This window comes from Asterias amurensis, chromosome 6, assembly GCF_032118995.1.
Source record: "Asterias amurensis chromosome 6, ASM3211899v1".
In the NCBI taxonomy this organism is placed as follows: Eukaryota; Metazoa; Echinodermata; class Asteroidea; order Forcipulatida; family Asteriidae; genus Asterias; species Asterias amurensis.
Window position 1 is genome coordinate 14183024 of NC_092653.1, and position 17579 is coordinate 14200602.

The 17579-nt window shown below is 36.6% G+C and overlaps 1 protein-coding gene across 3 annotated transcripts in view; it reads right to left on the reverse strand.

Annotated features, from left to right (window-relative positions):
• LOC139938971 (uncharacterized) overlaps positions 1-17579 on the reverse strand; it is a 49339-nt gene that overhangs the window by 5661 nt on the left and 26099 nt on the right. For 2 of the 3 annotated variants that reach the window (XM_071934656.1, XM_071934657.1), the window contains 13 exons: positions 17262-17375; positions 16340-16459; positions 14132-14254; positions 12535-12651; positions 11657-11773; positions 10397-10528; positions 8823-8936; positions 7506-7619; positions 6113-6226; positions 4855-4965; positions 4359-4475; positions 2630-2743; positions 1150-1260 (listed from right to left, as the gene is read on the reverse strand). In XM_071934656.1, coding sequence (XP_071790757.1) covers positions 1150-1260; positions 2630-2743; positions 4359-4475; positions 4855-4965; positions 6113-6226; positions 7506-7619; positions 8823-8936; positions 10397-10528; positions 11657-11773; positions 12535-12651; positions 14132-14254; positions 16340-16459; positions 17262-17375 — 1518 coding nt within the window. Of the gene's footprint in view, positions 1-1149; positions 1261-2305; positions 2505-2629; positions 2744-4358; positions 4476-4854; positions 4966-6112; positions 6227-7505; positions 7620-8822; positions 8937-10396; positions 10529-11656; positions 11774-12534; positions 12652-14131; positions 14255-16339; positions 16460-17261; positions 17376-17579 lie in introns of those variants that run through there. The other variant, XR_011786247.1, reaches the window with a different exon arrangement.

Here is a 17579-nt window from a genome sequence, read left to right on the forward strand (position 1 = left end):
TATGCAAAAACGCAGAATTAGAGAGAATATTATACACAATTGCAGAATTAAAGAGAATAATATACAGATTTTGCAGACAAAAAAAAATATTATTTACACAAAATATGAAAGACATGAAAATATGCAGATACTTTCAGAAAAATATGTCCAACACTTTGTGCATTTTACAAGAAAGTGTAAGATATAGAAGAGTTTGCAGTAACACCATGTAATAACAATCTCTAAATGAGTTGGGGTGGTTCTGAAAAGAACCGTTGGGTTAACTCGACGTTTCGATCAGTATTATCTGATCGTCTTCTGGAGAATGCTGGACTCTGAGAAAGAAAGTGTAAGGGCACTATCAGTATCATGACTACTACAAAGCAACATGGAAGAGTCATTTGTATCAAGAATTAGTTTGCAATGTCAAGAGACATATCAAGAGGGTGGGAGAAAAACAAATACAAATAGAAAATGAGAAGGCACAAGTTCAGTAGACACAATTGCAATAAAAAGGGAAGCCTTTGGGAATCAAATCAGAGAAAAAAAATCAGACATTTAAAGACGTAACATAATGTTGTTAGGATGTAGTCTAAGAAACAAACTCCTTCACAGAAATTATGTATACAAAAAACTCTACAAGACAGCAACGGTAGTCACAAAATCTCATATGCAATGTTTTTTAAGATGCTGTCACTTTGTATAACAACAAATTAAGTTCTTCAGACTACAGACCCTTCACACACACCACATCTGGCCACCATTAAACAAAAGTGGGATTTGAAGTTTTGCATGGTGGAAGTATAACTAGAGGTTTGCGGTAACACCAAGTGAATATCTATTCAGTCACTGGTTCAGTTCAGGACCAAAACTACAAACAAAAATACATCCACATGGTGCAACTGCAATCCTCTTTTATGGTTTAACAATTAAACATGCTCAAATGAATACAGGTGGTTTAAAAAGACACCACTGGTGTATTTTTATATCAAAAGTGACTAATAGTCTGACATTTTTGAGGGTGAAAACACAATTGACATCAGCATACATTTGAAATATAAGGGGTAATAGAGTGCAAAATTGGTGAAATGATCGCCCGTAACAACTTTAGAAGTGGGTTATGTTTGCATCCCTCTAGCCTAAAACATTTTAAATATGTACAGAACTCACGTGTTTCACATGTTTGGCCGACATAATTGGGCAGGCAAGTGCATTTAACTACTGCAGACTCAAGTTGACATGCACCTCCATTAAGACATGGGTTTGTCAGACAGAGGTTTGCTGCAAATAAAAAACATGGAAGTTTGACATCTTTATCTCATTCCGTAACACTATTTTTGGCAAAGAATAGTTTGTAGAGAAGCCACAAATTATACATATGCTAGGTAAGGGAAATACTTACTCTAATAATAATAACAAAAATAATAATAATAATAATAATAATTACTGCATATCTATAGCGCCTAACACCTCCAAAAGAAAGTCTCTAAGCTCTCTTTTAACAGTAAAATACACCAACATGAAATCAAACAAAACCAATTTTCAAAAGGCACCGATTATATTGAAGGGTACAACATATAACACTCATAAGTATGAGGAAAAATTGAATTTGTTTCAATAGACAAAAACAAAAAAGTTGTTTGTTATTTCTTTTCAGATTGCACAATTAAGGTCATGGATGGGGCAATGGGACAATAAGATAAAAAGTACTGAATACAACCAAAAACAATTATGTTATAATGCCTGATGCAAAGTGTTATGACTTATTTCATACAACACTTAAACACCTACCTGAGCGGAATGTTTTCAACGGAAATGGTATTTGAACTTGTTTATAATGCACTTGTTCACCATTTTAATGTAATTTTGATATGTGTACACTTCTGAACTTTTCGTAATTATCGATTAAAAAATCAGGCCCCAACCCAAAGGTTTTGAAAAACTAAAAAACACTTCTGCCGTTGACGGTGCACGTCAAAGGACAATGCCGGTGACGTCATTTCTGGGGGCTTGCTTTGTTATGCCTCCACGCTGCAACAAAGCGGCTTTACAAATTGGAGCTCCCAGAGATGACGTTTTGAGAGTGATTACGTAACAGGGCTTTTCGAAAATCTCTCAGAAAAGCGCTGGATAAGGGCATTCAAAAAGATTGTTTTTTTACACAATTGAAATCTTTTTAATCATATGACTAGATTTCCTTATTCATTGAAAACATTTTCAGTGAAAATCAGCAAAATTTACGACTTGACATTTTCGTTCAAGCAGGTCTTTAAGCAACTTCCTTAGAAGCAATTTTTTTCTGAATTACATTTAAGATGAACTTTACCCAATTTCATAGAGCTGGTTGCAAGCAGAAAACAGTTCTTCAAAAACTTTCCTGCTGACCGGAAATTGGTGCGTGTTGTAATAAAATGTGATGGCACTCTGGATAATAACCTATACATGTACTTCTACTAAGCAGGTGTTCGTTGTTCTCACAGGTGAAATTGGGGCCGTGCCTTTTGTCCAAGTCCGAGTTTTTTGACCTGTAAGAGTCAGTCGCAATATTGGACTATTATCAGTTATTGGCTACTTCTTCTTTGCTATATAGACAGAATACAACCAATGTTGGTGCAACATTGCCTCCATCCATCCCTTATATTAACCTCACCTGTTTCACAGTTTCTACCAGTGAATTCCTTGGGGCAGGTACATGTTGTCCTGCCACTTCCAAAGGCTTGGCATGTTCCGCCGTTCAAACATGTTACACCAGAGCAATCAATGTCTACATAATGGAAACAAAAAATAAAATAACTCAGTTTAAAAACCAGTACCCAGTATGTTCGCCTTGCACAGATGTCACACCAGCAACAGGCAGCACACTTTCTGCCAAAAAAACATGAATAAAAACCTGTATACCCCCCTTCGACTGGCCTTAGTGGCAAGTCCAGGGTGGAAAAGCACCCTACACTGTACCTTTAGAATCCTTACCCCCACCCCTTTCCACATTAGATCAGAAAAAATGCACAAATGAATGGTTTGATACAGAAATGATGTCTTTGCCCCACTTGTGCGTGGGGTAGCATGCTTCCGAGCAACAGTAATTTGGTTTACTTTTGTTACCCCTGACCCGCATGATTAGTCCTTGTTTTTTATCCCTTATGGTTGTCGTTCCCATTTGGTTCTGTTTTCCTCCTGCATGCTCCGCCCTCAGCCGCCCTCTTATTGTTTTTTTGTTTTGCTTTTGTTTTCTTTTTCAAATAATTTATTTAAGTTAATGTAATTTAACCTTATTTATTCTTTTATTTTATTCTGTATTTATTTTCCTTATTTCTTGCTTTTTCATAATTGTTTTTTTCCCGTTAATGTTCTGTCTTGTGCTATTGTAACTTGTTTGTTGTACCTTGTATTGGTCGAATAAATAATAATAACAATAATAGTAATATCTTTATGAGAAAAGGGTTGACAATGAGTCTGATGAACATCTTTCCATCCTGTTGAAAATATCAAAGACTTTTTACAAAATGAGATAGATCTTATCTTTAATGCTTGAATTCAAGTTATTATGATTCTTGTCTAGAAAAATAAATTCTGGCCGAGTACAAATTAATTTGAGCCCTGTTATGAGTTTGACCGTGCATGAATACATTGACATAAAGCAAGATATTAAATTGGACTTATTTCTCTTGCATTGACTGGTAGCATATTATGATGAGAAAGGGGTGTCATGGCCGAGTGGTTAAAAGCATCAAGTTCAAGTTCTGTTGGTTAAAGTCACAGGATTGTGGGTTCAAATCCCGGTCGTGACACTTGTGTCCTTGAGCAAGATACTTAACTACATGTATGATTGCTTCTATTCACCCAGGGGTAAAAATGGGTACCTGCGAGGGTAGAGATCGATATTGTGTTATTGGCCCAATGACCGGTGGGCCCAAATTCATAGCGCTGCTAAGCAAAAAAAAATTGCTTAGCATGCAATTTCTTCCATGATAAAAACAGGATTACCAACAAATTTCTATTTGTTGCATATTGCCTGTTTACTTGTATTCGGCTGTTGTTTGCTTATCCTCAAAATCACATGGAAATTTGATTGGTAATCCTGTTTTTATCAAGGAAGAAATTTCATGCTAAGCAAATTTTTGTGCTTAGCAGCTCTATGAAATTGGGCCCTGGGGACAAAATGTAAAGCACATTGAGAAGAATATTGTGAAAAGCGTTATATGAGAATTTGTTATTGTTATTATTTAATAGAAAATCACAAGAATTGTGTTTCCCTGCCAGAGGAGAATAACATAGAAGCAGCTTAACAGGAGCAGAGACCCGAGATGAACTTCTCTCACACCATGCAATAGTGTGTTCCCATACAGACTATTGGTGGGTTATTTTTGTATTATACTTACGAGTTTCACATCTGACGCCGACAAAATTTGATAGGCACGTACATTCAGCAGCTCCAGTAATACTATTTGGGGAACATCGCCCCCTATTGAGACACGGGTTTGACATACAGCCAGTCACTGCAAATCAAAAATTGTACATATAAAAAAGTTATTGTATTGAATTTTTCTCAATTTCGTATGCAATGTTTCTAGGATGATGTGGTTTTTGGACAAGTACATGTAGTATTGCAATCTCAAAGAACTGCTTTATACTGTAGACACTCCATGACCCTCTGACCACCATTTGTTTATAATATTATATCAAAAGTAACACCAAAATTGCACATGTTGTTGTTAATATGACAGTCTTACAATTTGTTTGTTGACAATTAATATGGCACTATTTTGTGCAGTACTTCAAACTTATACATGTATTATAACAAGTAGTAGATTGCAAACCTGTTGTGGAGATGCCAGCAACCTAATGGGTATAATTAACAATTAAAATACCACATACGTGTTTCACATGTTGGGCCAAAATAATTGGCCAAGCAAGCGCATCTGAATGAAGCCTGGTCGGATTGACATACACCTCCGTTAAGACATGGATTTGACCGACAGAGATTCGCTGAAATGAAAACAAGAGTTGGAAATCTAAATTAACTTCCATTTGAGCTAATGTTAGGGAAAGAAAAGTCTGTGGGAAACCTACAAACTACCTATTAAAGGCACTGGGGTCGATTTCACAAAGAGTTAGGACTAGTCCTAACTTAGGACTACTCCTAGGAGATATACAAACTGCATTGATAGTCCTAAGTTAGGACGAGTAACTGGTCCTAACTCGAGATAAGACTAGTCCCAACTCTTTGTGAAATCCACCCCTGGACACCTTCAGTAATTGTCATAGGTTAGTCTCACTTGGTGTATCTCAACATTTATATGCATAAAATAAAAAACCTGTGAAACTGGTCGTCAAAGTTGTGACATAATAAAGGAAGAAAAAACACTCTCGTCACACAAAGTTGTGTGCTTTCAGATGCTCGATTTTGAGACCTCAAAATCAAATTCTGAGGTCTCAAATTAAATTCAAATACTTTAGTGAGACATAACTTCTTTAGAGGGAGCTGTTTCTCACAATGTTTTTATCAACATCTCTCCATTGATCGCTAACATGTATTTTTTTATGCACAAAATTATTTTGAGCAATTACCAATAGTGTCCAGTAGTACCTTTAAGGAAGGGTAAAACGCAGTTTTTAAAACATATAAACAAAATACTGTACTATCAAACCATGTTGAAAAAACAAAAATTAGTATCCAAAACATGTAGAATTGATGACAAAATTATGCCCTAATTTGTAAAAAAAAGTATTTTTCCAACAGTGAACAAAAAAACACATAAAGATTGTTTGTAAGTTCATTTAGTTGTAAATACAAGATAATGTCAGCTCAATTCTCTGTAAAGTAAAATGTCATTGGTCACCACTAGAAAATTAGACACATAAAAAAAAAAGGCAAGTTAAGCCATAAATGTCATAAAATGTGCATAGCTTTGTGGGTGGCGAAATAGTTTGCTAAGCAGCATTTTTCTTCTGAAATGCTTTATGGACCGTGGCCTGATAGCCCTAGACTGGTGCCTTGTCTTTATCAACAGGTACTGGTCTTGTTTCAGGATAAGGATGACCATCCAAATGACGTGTAGCCTACAGCCAGTTTGGCAGGAGATTTCTGTCCTCCGAAGATTCTCTTTGAGAAGTTGTTGACCGGTATACTCACGTGTCTCACAGTTTATACCAATGAAGTCACTTGGGCAGATACATCTTGCCCCACCACTTCCATCAGATGAGCATGTTCCACCATTCAAACATGTAACACCAGAGCATTCAATGGCTATGTATGAATAAATAAAACAACTAAATAACTAACCAGTTAAAGACTCTTGTGATGTCACAAGCGGTATTGTCTGCACACCATATCTCAATTTCATAAAGCTGTTAAGCAGAAAGTTCTGCTTGAAAACATAATTGTTAAGCAAAACTTGAGTGGGGCACCAATCACACAACAATGTAAACTAAATGTATATTTGGCTGGTAATCTGTGTCTGTTAAGCAATACTTATCTGTGCTTAGCTTGTTGTTGTGCCCATGTCTACCATTTTGCGAGTTATGAAGAAAATAAACACAACACATTTTATCTAACCCATCAGGAATGTCAGGCATTGCTCAAATCCATGAGCAGGCCTACTGCACAATCATTCGTGACTTCGATACACGACCCAAAATAATGGGAGATTACAGGCTATTCTCGGGAACTTTAAAAACAGTAACAAAACAATTCCTTTTATGTAACAACTTTGCAAACACTTCTCCGGCGAGATGAAATTCATGACTTTATGAACTTTCAAGAATGTTCATGATCAGTCCATGAACATATGCATCAACAGTTCATAGGATTTGAGGCATTGCATGGTCAGGTATCAATATTGGTTTGCGGTAACACCATAACATGTTCACCACAGCAATTCATGAATGAACCAACTTCATTAGCTGTTCGTCCATTCAATGAATGAACATTTATTGGACTTTTATGAACTTCATGAAATTTCATGAAAGTCCATCTAAATTTTCTTTGAACTTTAATGAACTTTTTAAAATGAATAATCGTAAAACTCAACTGCAGATCAACAGGTTCTTGAACTAACCACTTTGCTGTAATGGTAACAACCAACAAACATTCTCTGATTCCACACCCCTCTAGGTTCAAAACTTGAGGATTGATAAAGATGCTTTAAAGGCAGTGGATACTCTTGGTAATTGTCAAAGACTAGCCTTCACAGTTGGTGTATCTCAACATATGCATAAAATAACAAACCTGTGAAAATTTGAGCTCAATCGATCATCAAAGTTGCGAGATAATAATGAAAGAAAAAATAACCCTTGTCACACGAAGTTGTGTGCGTTTCGATGGTCGATTTCGTGGAAAATTACTTCTTTCTCGAAAACTATGTCATTTCAGAGGGAGCCGTTTCTCACAATGTTTTATATCATCAACCTCTCCCCATTACTCGTCACCAAGAAAGGTTTTATGACAATAATTATTTTGAGTAATTACCAATAGTGTCCACTGCCTTTAAGACACCTAACAATGGTGTGTTTGCACTTATACTTACTTGTTTCGCATCTGAGTCCAATAAAAGCTGGTTGACAAATACATTCAGCCGCCCCGCTATAAGCTGGGCTACAATGCCCGCCATTAAGACATGGGGATGAACTACATTCATTTTCTATAAAATAGATACAAACAAAAAAGTCAAACATAATTACTAAATTTCTCACCTTGATTGCATTTAAAAAATAATTGTGTTTCTTCAAAATTCTGAATCAGTGAAAACACTTTGATTGTTTCACTTAAGTACCTATTTACTTATCTGGCTGGTCTCATCTGTCTGTCTGTCCTCGTCCAGTCATAGTCTTGTTTGTCCCAGGGTGAATTTTAAAAAAAGTACTATTGCTTCAAATTTTCCCTGTGTATTGGTATTAACAGAGTATCTCTAACCATTTACAATTATGTTTCAATTGATGCTGTAGTCTATACGTTGCTTAAATTACATTTTATGCGCTTAGAGGCTTTTGCATTAGGCGCTATACAATTGTCTTATTATTATTGTTATTATTATTTTATACTTTGGTTTGTTGATACCAATACTTGAATAAATGTCTAAACTATTGATCAAAGCACTTATAAAGGTAAATTGAAAAGAATTGATAAGTGAACTGGACTGTAGATAGTAAAGTTATAAGTTGCAAAACAATAAAATAAAAAAAATAACAAGACAATAATTATTGTAGACAAGAAAATCAACCAGTAGGGAAAAACAATTAAGCAGGATAACAAACAATTTCTGAAAATCATTGACATAACATGTAAACGCGATGTTTTTCAAATAGAAAGCACTTCAGTTCTTCACATGTTTTCTTTAAAACAACCGACTCATTTTCCATTAAAAAACATGGTTTGGTTAAAATGATCTCTTTTAAAGGCACTGGACACCTTTGGTAAATGTCAAAGACCAGTACTCCTAGGTGTAATCCCAACATATGCACAACATGACAAACCTGAGAAAATTTTGACTCAATTGGTCATCGAAGGTGCAAGGAAATTATAAAAGAAAAGAAGCCCTTGTTGCATGAATGTATGTGCTTTCAGAAGCCTAAAAAAGCTTTTAATGTTTGGGTTGAGAAATTAACTTTCTCAAAAACCAGTATACGTTACTTCAGAGGAATTCATTTTCACAATGTGTTATACTATCAACAGCTCTCCAATGCTTGTTACCAAGTAAGTTCTTATGCTAAAAAGTTTGTTGAGGAATTACAAACAGCTTCCAGTGCCTTTAAATGCAAGAAGTAAAACACTTTCTAGAGGTGTCCATTGTGATATCCTGATTGATGGAAAACGGGGAAATGCAGAAAAATTGCATTATACTCACGATCTTCACAAAACAGCCCATACCAGTCTGAATTGCAAATGCAGAGAGGATACCCAAACCCATAGTCATAGCAAGAACCGCCATTCCTGCAGGGGTTTGAAGCACATGTGTCCTCTGTTAGGAATGAACACATGATTCAACAACAATTTTAGTCATTAATGCTCATAGACATCAGGGAACCGCGACAAGCACAAGAAAGATCAAGGTGGAGTGGTGATGAAGATCGGCCTTCCTTCTGAAGTGGAGAGACATATATGCTAGATAGATAGATAGAAACTCATAAATCTGAGAGAGACTTCTGTCCCCTTTTTCTGTAGGGTTACCGCTATCCCGATGTTAACTAATCTATGCAATACTGAACTTTTGCCCTTAGTTATGATGGGGTTGAACGTGATCAAAGAGACATTGTATTTAACTGGATTGACTCTCTGGGAGAGGTAGATTATACTTCACCCAGTAAATCATTTTGTTTTGTTTATACTGATAAGTATGTGTGATGAACACTTTTCAACACTGAGCTTCACAAAAAAGAAATTGCCTCTTTTAGGCTTCATCAAATAAAGCCAACCATTAGATTGTGTAAATTTCTTTGTGCACCAATTGTAGCAGTCCGAACATACGTGATGTAATTAGCAGTGCTTTTGTTGAGCAAGACTTATGCTCAGTGATCATCATCACTTTTGCTAAGGCCTTCACACATTGATAATTGTGCTCCCAAACCAATTTACTGACCTTCTTAAAACCTTTTCTAAAAGTACTTACATGTACATGTATACAATTCTTTTCAGAACTAAGAAGTCTCCCTAAAGGCCTTTTCACACGAGGAAAATAAGCAGGGGGTCCTTGGTCTTAAGAACACAACGTTGTTTAATCCACATCGTGTGAAAGGTACCTCTGCTTAAATAGGCACGGGTCCCTGGTCTTTTTAAGACCAAGGTCCAGACCTCCGTCTTAAAAACACAACGTTGTGAAAATTATACCACGATCGTTCGTGTGTGCTGTGTGAATGGAAATTGCTTGCGTAATGAAGGACCCTGGTGCTGGAGCTACCACGCATGCGCGCAAGAAGAAACACATGGTGCAAGAAAATCAAGATGTTCGACCCCATTATATGATAACGTTAAACCTTTGAGCGTGTGCACGACTCCTTCAAGAGAGCAAGTTTTCAATGTTGACCTTTAGCACCACAAAAGACGAATGTTTTGAGACATGGGACGTTGGTTTCTGCGCTGTGTGAAAGGTCCTGTTTGAGTTTGACCAACGTCCTTGGTCAAGACAACTGACACCGGAGACCAAGGACCCTAGTTTGACTTTGTCGTGTGAAAAGGGCTTAACATCCAATAAATCTACTCTGCAGAAGTAGAATAAAGAAAGACAGTTCACTGAGAACAAACTCTACCTAGCAACTAGATATACACATGGTGTTGACGCAAATGGTTGATACCTCACCATGCAATGCCTCAAATCCTATAACCATGTACATGTATACCTATACACTGCCATAAATCTGCTTTATAGTTTGACAAATCGGCTTCATGCATAGTATTTCGAAAACGCATATTCTACTTAATTACCATAAGCTGTTTCGCATTCGACACCAGTGAAGCCAGGCAAACAAGTACAGAATGCCCCAACATAGATACCATAATCACCAAAACAATAACCCCCATGCTGACACTCGAGTTCATCACAAGGATCGCTTACTTCTGCAATCAATCAAATAAAAATGACTTTATCCTCAAATAACTCACAGTTTATAATTAATTGGGAATCAAACAGCGGTACTGCACTGACATCACTTTTTTATTGTATTTACAATAAACGCTGCCATGCTATAGGAAAGTATAACTCTTTTTGGGGAAAAGGAACTAGTTAATTCCCATACCCTACTTTTTAAAATTAACAAAGTTTTCAAATTTTTGGTCATCATTCAATTTCAATGAACTTAAAAAATAGTTTAATAACAACACAAAAATACCTATTTGTCAATGAAAACGAACACAAAATTTTACACCAATTGTTGCAATACACCGATCCATAGGCTCCGCCCATGGTGCACGTGTGAGCAAGAACACGTGAGCCTCTCAAATGCCATTCGGCGAAACTCTGCCGCGCGCGCAAAGCATACGCGCAAGCATATTGGACTTTATAGTGTCAGACTTTTGGTTGTGCAATGGGTTGTGATTGGTCAATACGCGCATGGGGCAGAGCTTAATGGATCGGTCTATTCAGCAAAGGTTCTCATTGGATGACCTGACTATCCTACACTTCCATAGATAACTTCACACACACAACAAGCCATAGTGTAAAACCATAGGAAAAAAAACCTGGAACCAGTCTTCACATGACTCATTGAGAGCTAACCCAAGAGCAAACCAAAAGGGAGCAATATGCAGAGTATGAAGAATAACACTGTTTACATGATAACATTAATTATTTGGGTGTTTTTTCCTGTCTGTATTACAACTAGAACTTTTCACATAATAATAATAATAATAATATTCATTTTTTCGGGCAATCACATTTACAAGCAAATGTACATACATTAAACATATTTAAGAAAACAAAGTAAAATAACAGTGGGGTGCCCAGGAGAGCATAAAAGTAAAAAAAATAACTATCGCCAAAAGGCGTATGTCTCCTAAATCCCCAAAAATACTTTAAGGCAAGAGAGGGCATATAAAAAAGCACAGAAAATAATAACAATAACTGAACGACTATAAAAGGCAAACAAGCAGAGATAAACACAATAAAACACACAATCCAAACAGGATATTCGTTAAAAGCAGGACAATACATCAAAATGGTTTAGAGCAAACATTTTTCAAACATACCTGTTTCACAGTGAGTTCCAGTCCATCCATAACGACAGTCACAATATGCATGACCAGTAATATAGGAGTAACAATATCCATTTAGGCAATCTAAACTATCACATGGATCAGTAAGTTCTGTAAAAAGAAAACAAAAACAATTACAATTCATTGTTATGCTCTTTTGGTTAACTTAACAGATCAAGATGAGGTATTAAACCAAAGTTTTTCAAGAAAACAATTATATTCAATTTGTTTTTAATAAGTGTCATAAGAACAGAAAGAAATAGACACAAAAAATGTATTTTGCAATGGAAGGGGGGGGGGGTATAGTTTTAAAACAAAACTGCAATTGCGGAGCTAGTTGATTGTACATGTACAGATAGGGCTGGGCGACTAGTGTAGTGGTAGTTGCAACTATTGATTGCTTAGTCAAGACCTTCGACTACCATTTTTCAAACACTTGGTCAATCGTGACTACCTGTTGAATGAACCAAATTGTGGTGTCGTTCAAGACTATACACGACAAGGTAATCATTTACAGACAATACACAATTATAAGACATCAGTCACACAATCCTTCTTTTTTTGTCAATGTGAACTTTACTAAACTACGCCTGGGGCAAACATGATGCAAAGCATGTTGGGAATTGAAAATTAGTCCCGACTAGTGTCGAAGTCGCAAGTGCATGTCTGTTGAGGCACGACTATTCGAGTGGTAAATCTCACTAGTCCCCAAGACCTATACAATGTGGTTAAGACAACCACAATGAATGAAATTAAGATCGATTGTTCAAAATCGGTCAATTACTCCGCATCTTATGTAAGTCTTAAGGATCCCTATATACATTCCGCAACAGATTAACTATTCTGATATGTTATTGTTGAAATTCCATTACCTGTTTCACATCTCTGTCCAGTCCAATTGAAAGGACAATCGCAAAATGGAAACCCATAGGAGTCATCACAATAGCCTCCATTCAAACACTGTAAGTCGTCACATGGGTACGATATTTCTAGAGTGAAAAGTGAATAAACTTAGACCACATAATACATGTAATACAAGTAAACGCCAAAGTTTCCAAATGGACTATTCAACTTGGTTCCCAAACATTACTTTAAAGTCATCTGGAAGTGGTATTTTGTCAAAATAAAGCTGTTGTCAGTAGTAGTGTTTTGATGAGTGGAATGTAAATTAACAGTTAACTAAGGTTCTTAACTTATTACAAATATAAGAGTAGGCCCCGACCCGAGAGGGCGCTGTTCATATCAATCGAGGCGCGATATTTAAGGAGAAAATGCTACACAGCGTTGAAAAAGACGTCGGACCGGACCACAAGGCACTATTGCTCTTGTGAGTCTGACCAGCCATGTAAACTGACCCCATCTTAGTTGTTTTGCTGCATCCAGCAGCAATACACTTGGTCGGCACTGCCGAAAAAATGCAAGAAAACAACTTTTTTCAAAACGTACAAACTCACGACTTGGACTTGCATGTACTTTGCACGCGTGTTTACTCTATGCATCAATGCAAAGTCTGCGTTGATTGATGTCACAAAAGGGGTAGGCGGAGTCAATCCCCCAGTCAACTATATCTATCTTTTAAAGGGAAGGTACACGTTTGGTAATTACTCAAGACAAATATTGACTTAAAAACTGACTTGGTAACGAGCATCGGAGAGCTGTTGATAGTATAAAACATTGTGGGAAACGACTTCCTTTAAAGTAACATAGTTTTTGAGAAAGCGGTAATTTCTCACTAAAATATTAAAAGACTTCTAGCTAGAAGTCTTTTATTCCTATCTGAAAGCACACGAATTTGTCCAACAAGGGTGTTTTTTGTTTCATCATTTTCCGATGACCAATTGAGCTCAAATTTTCACAGGCTTGTTATTTTATGGTTATGTTGGGATACACTAAGTGAGAACACTGGTCGTTGACAATAACCAAACATGTACCCTCCTTTTAAACATATAAATCGTGACAAACAATTACTAATTTTTTATTTTTTTTTTACGTAACATATATACTCTTATGTTTGAAAAAATAAAAATTCTATTTCCAGGTGACTTTTAAAGCGTATGGCGGGTGTGGCAAGATATTCTGTCCGCCCGGAGTCGGTTTGCCGTATGGGCCCATACGGCAAACCGTGTACAAACGTCTTCTGATAGCGCCCCCTTTCGATACATCCTCCTCCAGCCCACGACAGTTTCCAACAGTCATATAATCTGTGACGGTCATATTTCCCTGAGACACAGGCATTTTTTAACCCCCTCCCTCCCAGCGTGCGGTTTGTACTGTTATGAAATTAATGATAATTATGAACGGCCCCCAAGGTGAATCCCACACACCCACTATATCATGATCAGTTGTTTCATCACAATTAGGCCTATCTAGTATGCTCTACTCAGTCAGTTTGTTTCAACCCTTTCAAGAAAAATCTGGGTCTTAGCAAGCCCCTCCCAACAAGCTACAGTCCCTGTTTATCATTCTTACCTGTTTCGCAATGCTCTCCAGTGTAGTCAAGAAACCAACAATCGCAGTAGGCTTTACCAAAGGTAATAAAACACAATCCGCCATTATAACAGGGCCAAGAATCACACGAAGCTGTCTCAATCACTTTGGATAACAAAAATAAGGGTTTATAATTATACTTCCATTGGTAACAATGGGGAACCTGACAACACCTAGTTCATGTGTTATATAATTATTGAAAACACAAATTTAGGAAAATGATAAACGCGCACCATGAATTAATGAGTGCAGAAAACAATGTTTTTCAACAAGTTCAGTACATAACAATAATAAGTAGCAGAATCATGTACGTATTAATTAGATAATTAAAAGAAGACTCAGGCGAGTATTTGTGTGGTGAAGTACAAATTTGTTTGAGTACTTGGCCAATAAAACACTAAACTACACTGTACATTTTGCGTGTATACTTTACATGTATCTCCCCTGAAACTTTGCCCAGGTCAAAATTCCAGTTGAACCTAGTTAAACTGGGTTTAACTGGAACTAGTTGAAACCAGTTGATAAACTAGTTAAACACAGTTAAAACCAGTTGGTTTAATAATGAAAATGGACAGAGACCAACTGGTTTATAATTTCAACCTAGTTGAACACAGTTAAACCTAGTCCAAACCAGTTGGTTAATATGGAAAATGGACGAGTTTGATCACTATCCAGTTGAACCAGTTGACCCCAGTTAACTAGGTTCAACTGGAATTTTGACCTGGGTGTTTTTACTTGTTTCAATGTAAATTATTGGTATGTCCTGGCAGGACCTTTCAGCTTGTTGGTACACTAATAACAACACTTGGTCATGAGCAATACAGCAAAAAAAAATGGATTTTAGCAAGAAATGCTCCCAATTAGTCCTACATGTATTTAGGACAGAATCAAAAATATTCTTGCCTACTTAAACAATTTTCCTAATAAAACTTTAACTGCTACATGTAGTTGACAAGTTGTTCGATAATTTACTCAATATTATGAATTTTCATTAGCTTTGGTAGGGCTCAACAGAATACAAAATAAAGTGTTGAGTCATGAGCTAACTACCTGGACCCAATTTCATAGAGCTGCTCAGCACAAAATTAGCTTAGCATGAAATTTCTTCCTAGATAACAACAGGAAAATCAACCAAATTTCCATGTGATTTTTAACCTAAGCAAACAACAGCTGAATACTAGTAACAAGCAATATGCAACAAATGAAAATTACGCCAAGCAAATTGTCATGCTTAGCAGCTCTTTGAAATTGGGGCCCTGGCTAACAGATATTACAATGTCATACCCAGAGAGTCAGGCAGTGCTGTATACTCCCTAACTAGAGAGTTGAGAAACATTACAGGAATGTTATTAGCCCTATGACCAGGGCACTAATGTAAAGCACAATGATACGGTTATTGTGAAAAGCGCTATAAGAATTTGTTATTATTATTATTATTATTATTATTATTATTATTATTATTACATGTGCAATGAGTGAAAGCAGTACTATAAGTGCCTAATGCAGACCTAACCCTTCAAAGAGACAACAGCATGCAAGTGCCCAAAGAAACATTACAACAGAAGCTCCTCAATTCCTCATAGAGGTTCCCTTAAAACACTTTTAAAAAAATCATCAAGCGTTAACTTGGAGAGAGACTTACTGCTTGACACCTCGATAGTCAAGTAGCCACTTGGAAACAGGGATAAAATATTTACTAAGGTTTCAGTTATCTTTGACAAGAAAAACTGTCATAATGTCCAATCATTATATAAGTTCATCTGAATTGTAGATGACCATAAATTAAATGTATGTAGATGTTACCTACTGATCATTTTAGTAGTTTACAGTACTACCAAGAATTAGTTGTCCCACGAACACAGTTTTCGCAAACCACGAAACATTAGGTTCATCCAATCTCGTTCCGTGTTTTATACCAACGGATATCGTTCACTTCTAAGCTAATGACATGTAACTACTCAAATTATAAGTAAGGAAGATCTACATAATTTTGAGTTTGTAAAAATTAATCTATTAATTTACAATAACGTCCATTGTGGAAGTACTTTTTAACAGAAGTTTTATAGGGCTATGTTTTCATAAAAAAAGGTCACAAAATAGTCACAAGGAATTTGGGCCCTTAATTGACCACGATTTGTGTTTTTTATAAAATTGTAAAATTATAAATTATTAAATTATAAAACTACTTACATGTTTCACACTGAGGTCCTGACCAGCCATCAGCACATACACAGGACAAACCATAATAGGACACACATGTACCTCCGTTGTGACAAGTAACACCCGCTGAAGCACATGTATCACCACTTGCTACAATGGGTTAATAAAATAAGTTTATTATAACGCTTATAAGTTAAAATGTAAGGATCACTTTTCAAATCAATTGTGGCGTGTCGTGGCCGAGCGGTTAAGACCACCGGATTCAAGCTCTGGTGTTTGATCAGCAGAGTGTGGGTGCGAATCCCGATCATGACACTTGCTACGTCAAATTTGGGGGGTAACTCTGCTGTACCATGTCTGCCGGCCAGGCTTTTCGGCTACATGATACCCAAGCCTACATTCGTGTAGACTGTGTATCTAATTACCCCTGGGAGAGAAGCAGTGAATTGTCTTGCTCAGGGACACAATTATCACAACCGGGAGTCGAACCAACACTCTTCTTAACTGAAAAACCAGAGCTTGAGTTTGGTGTTCTTATTCACTCGGCCACCGCACCCTATAACTATCATTAGTATATGACAAATATATATTTTCTCGGTCCATTTTGGAAAGCAAATTTAACCACCAAACCATTCATTTCATTTCGTGTTGAGCCTAGGCAAAAGTAATATAAGTTCTATTTAACAAATTAAACATCCAACTTAACATTCAACAAAACAACGTTCAAATTGGCAGTAGCTTTTCCAGTCAAAACAGGTTGCCAAATTGAATGTTATGCTAAATTTAACACATTCCTTAAGGAATTCGAATGACACAAAACGAAATTGAATGCATAAACTCTGAACAACTGGCTTGGCAAAATCGCTTTAATTCCAAGCATGAAAATCAAAATGGCTGTACTTTTACCAAAATTGACAGAAACAAACTATATTACGTATGTTGTGATGCTTACCACTTTCACAAGTGAAGCCACTCCAGTCAGTTGCACAAATACAAACAAATGAAGAATTAAAGGATGGTAAGCAGATCCCCCCATTCTGACAAGGTTCACTGTCACAAGGGTTGACTGTCAACAAAAGTGATAAAGAAAAAACAGTGGGTTACACACACAGCTGTAAAAAGGGAAGGGTGCGTTTGACCTTTTAAGCACCTCCCAGGCCCTTAGGAAGCTCAACAATAATGGTTGCAGCCTGGATGAGACGTAAATTTAGGAGTTAATGCCAGCGCAAAGTGCAAAGTCCTTAAAAGGCATGGGGTTCAGGAAAATGTT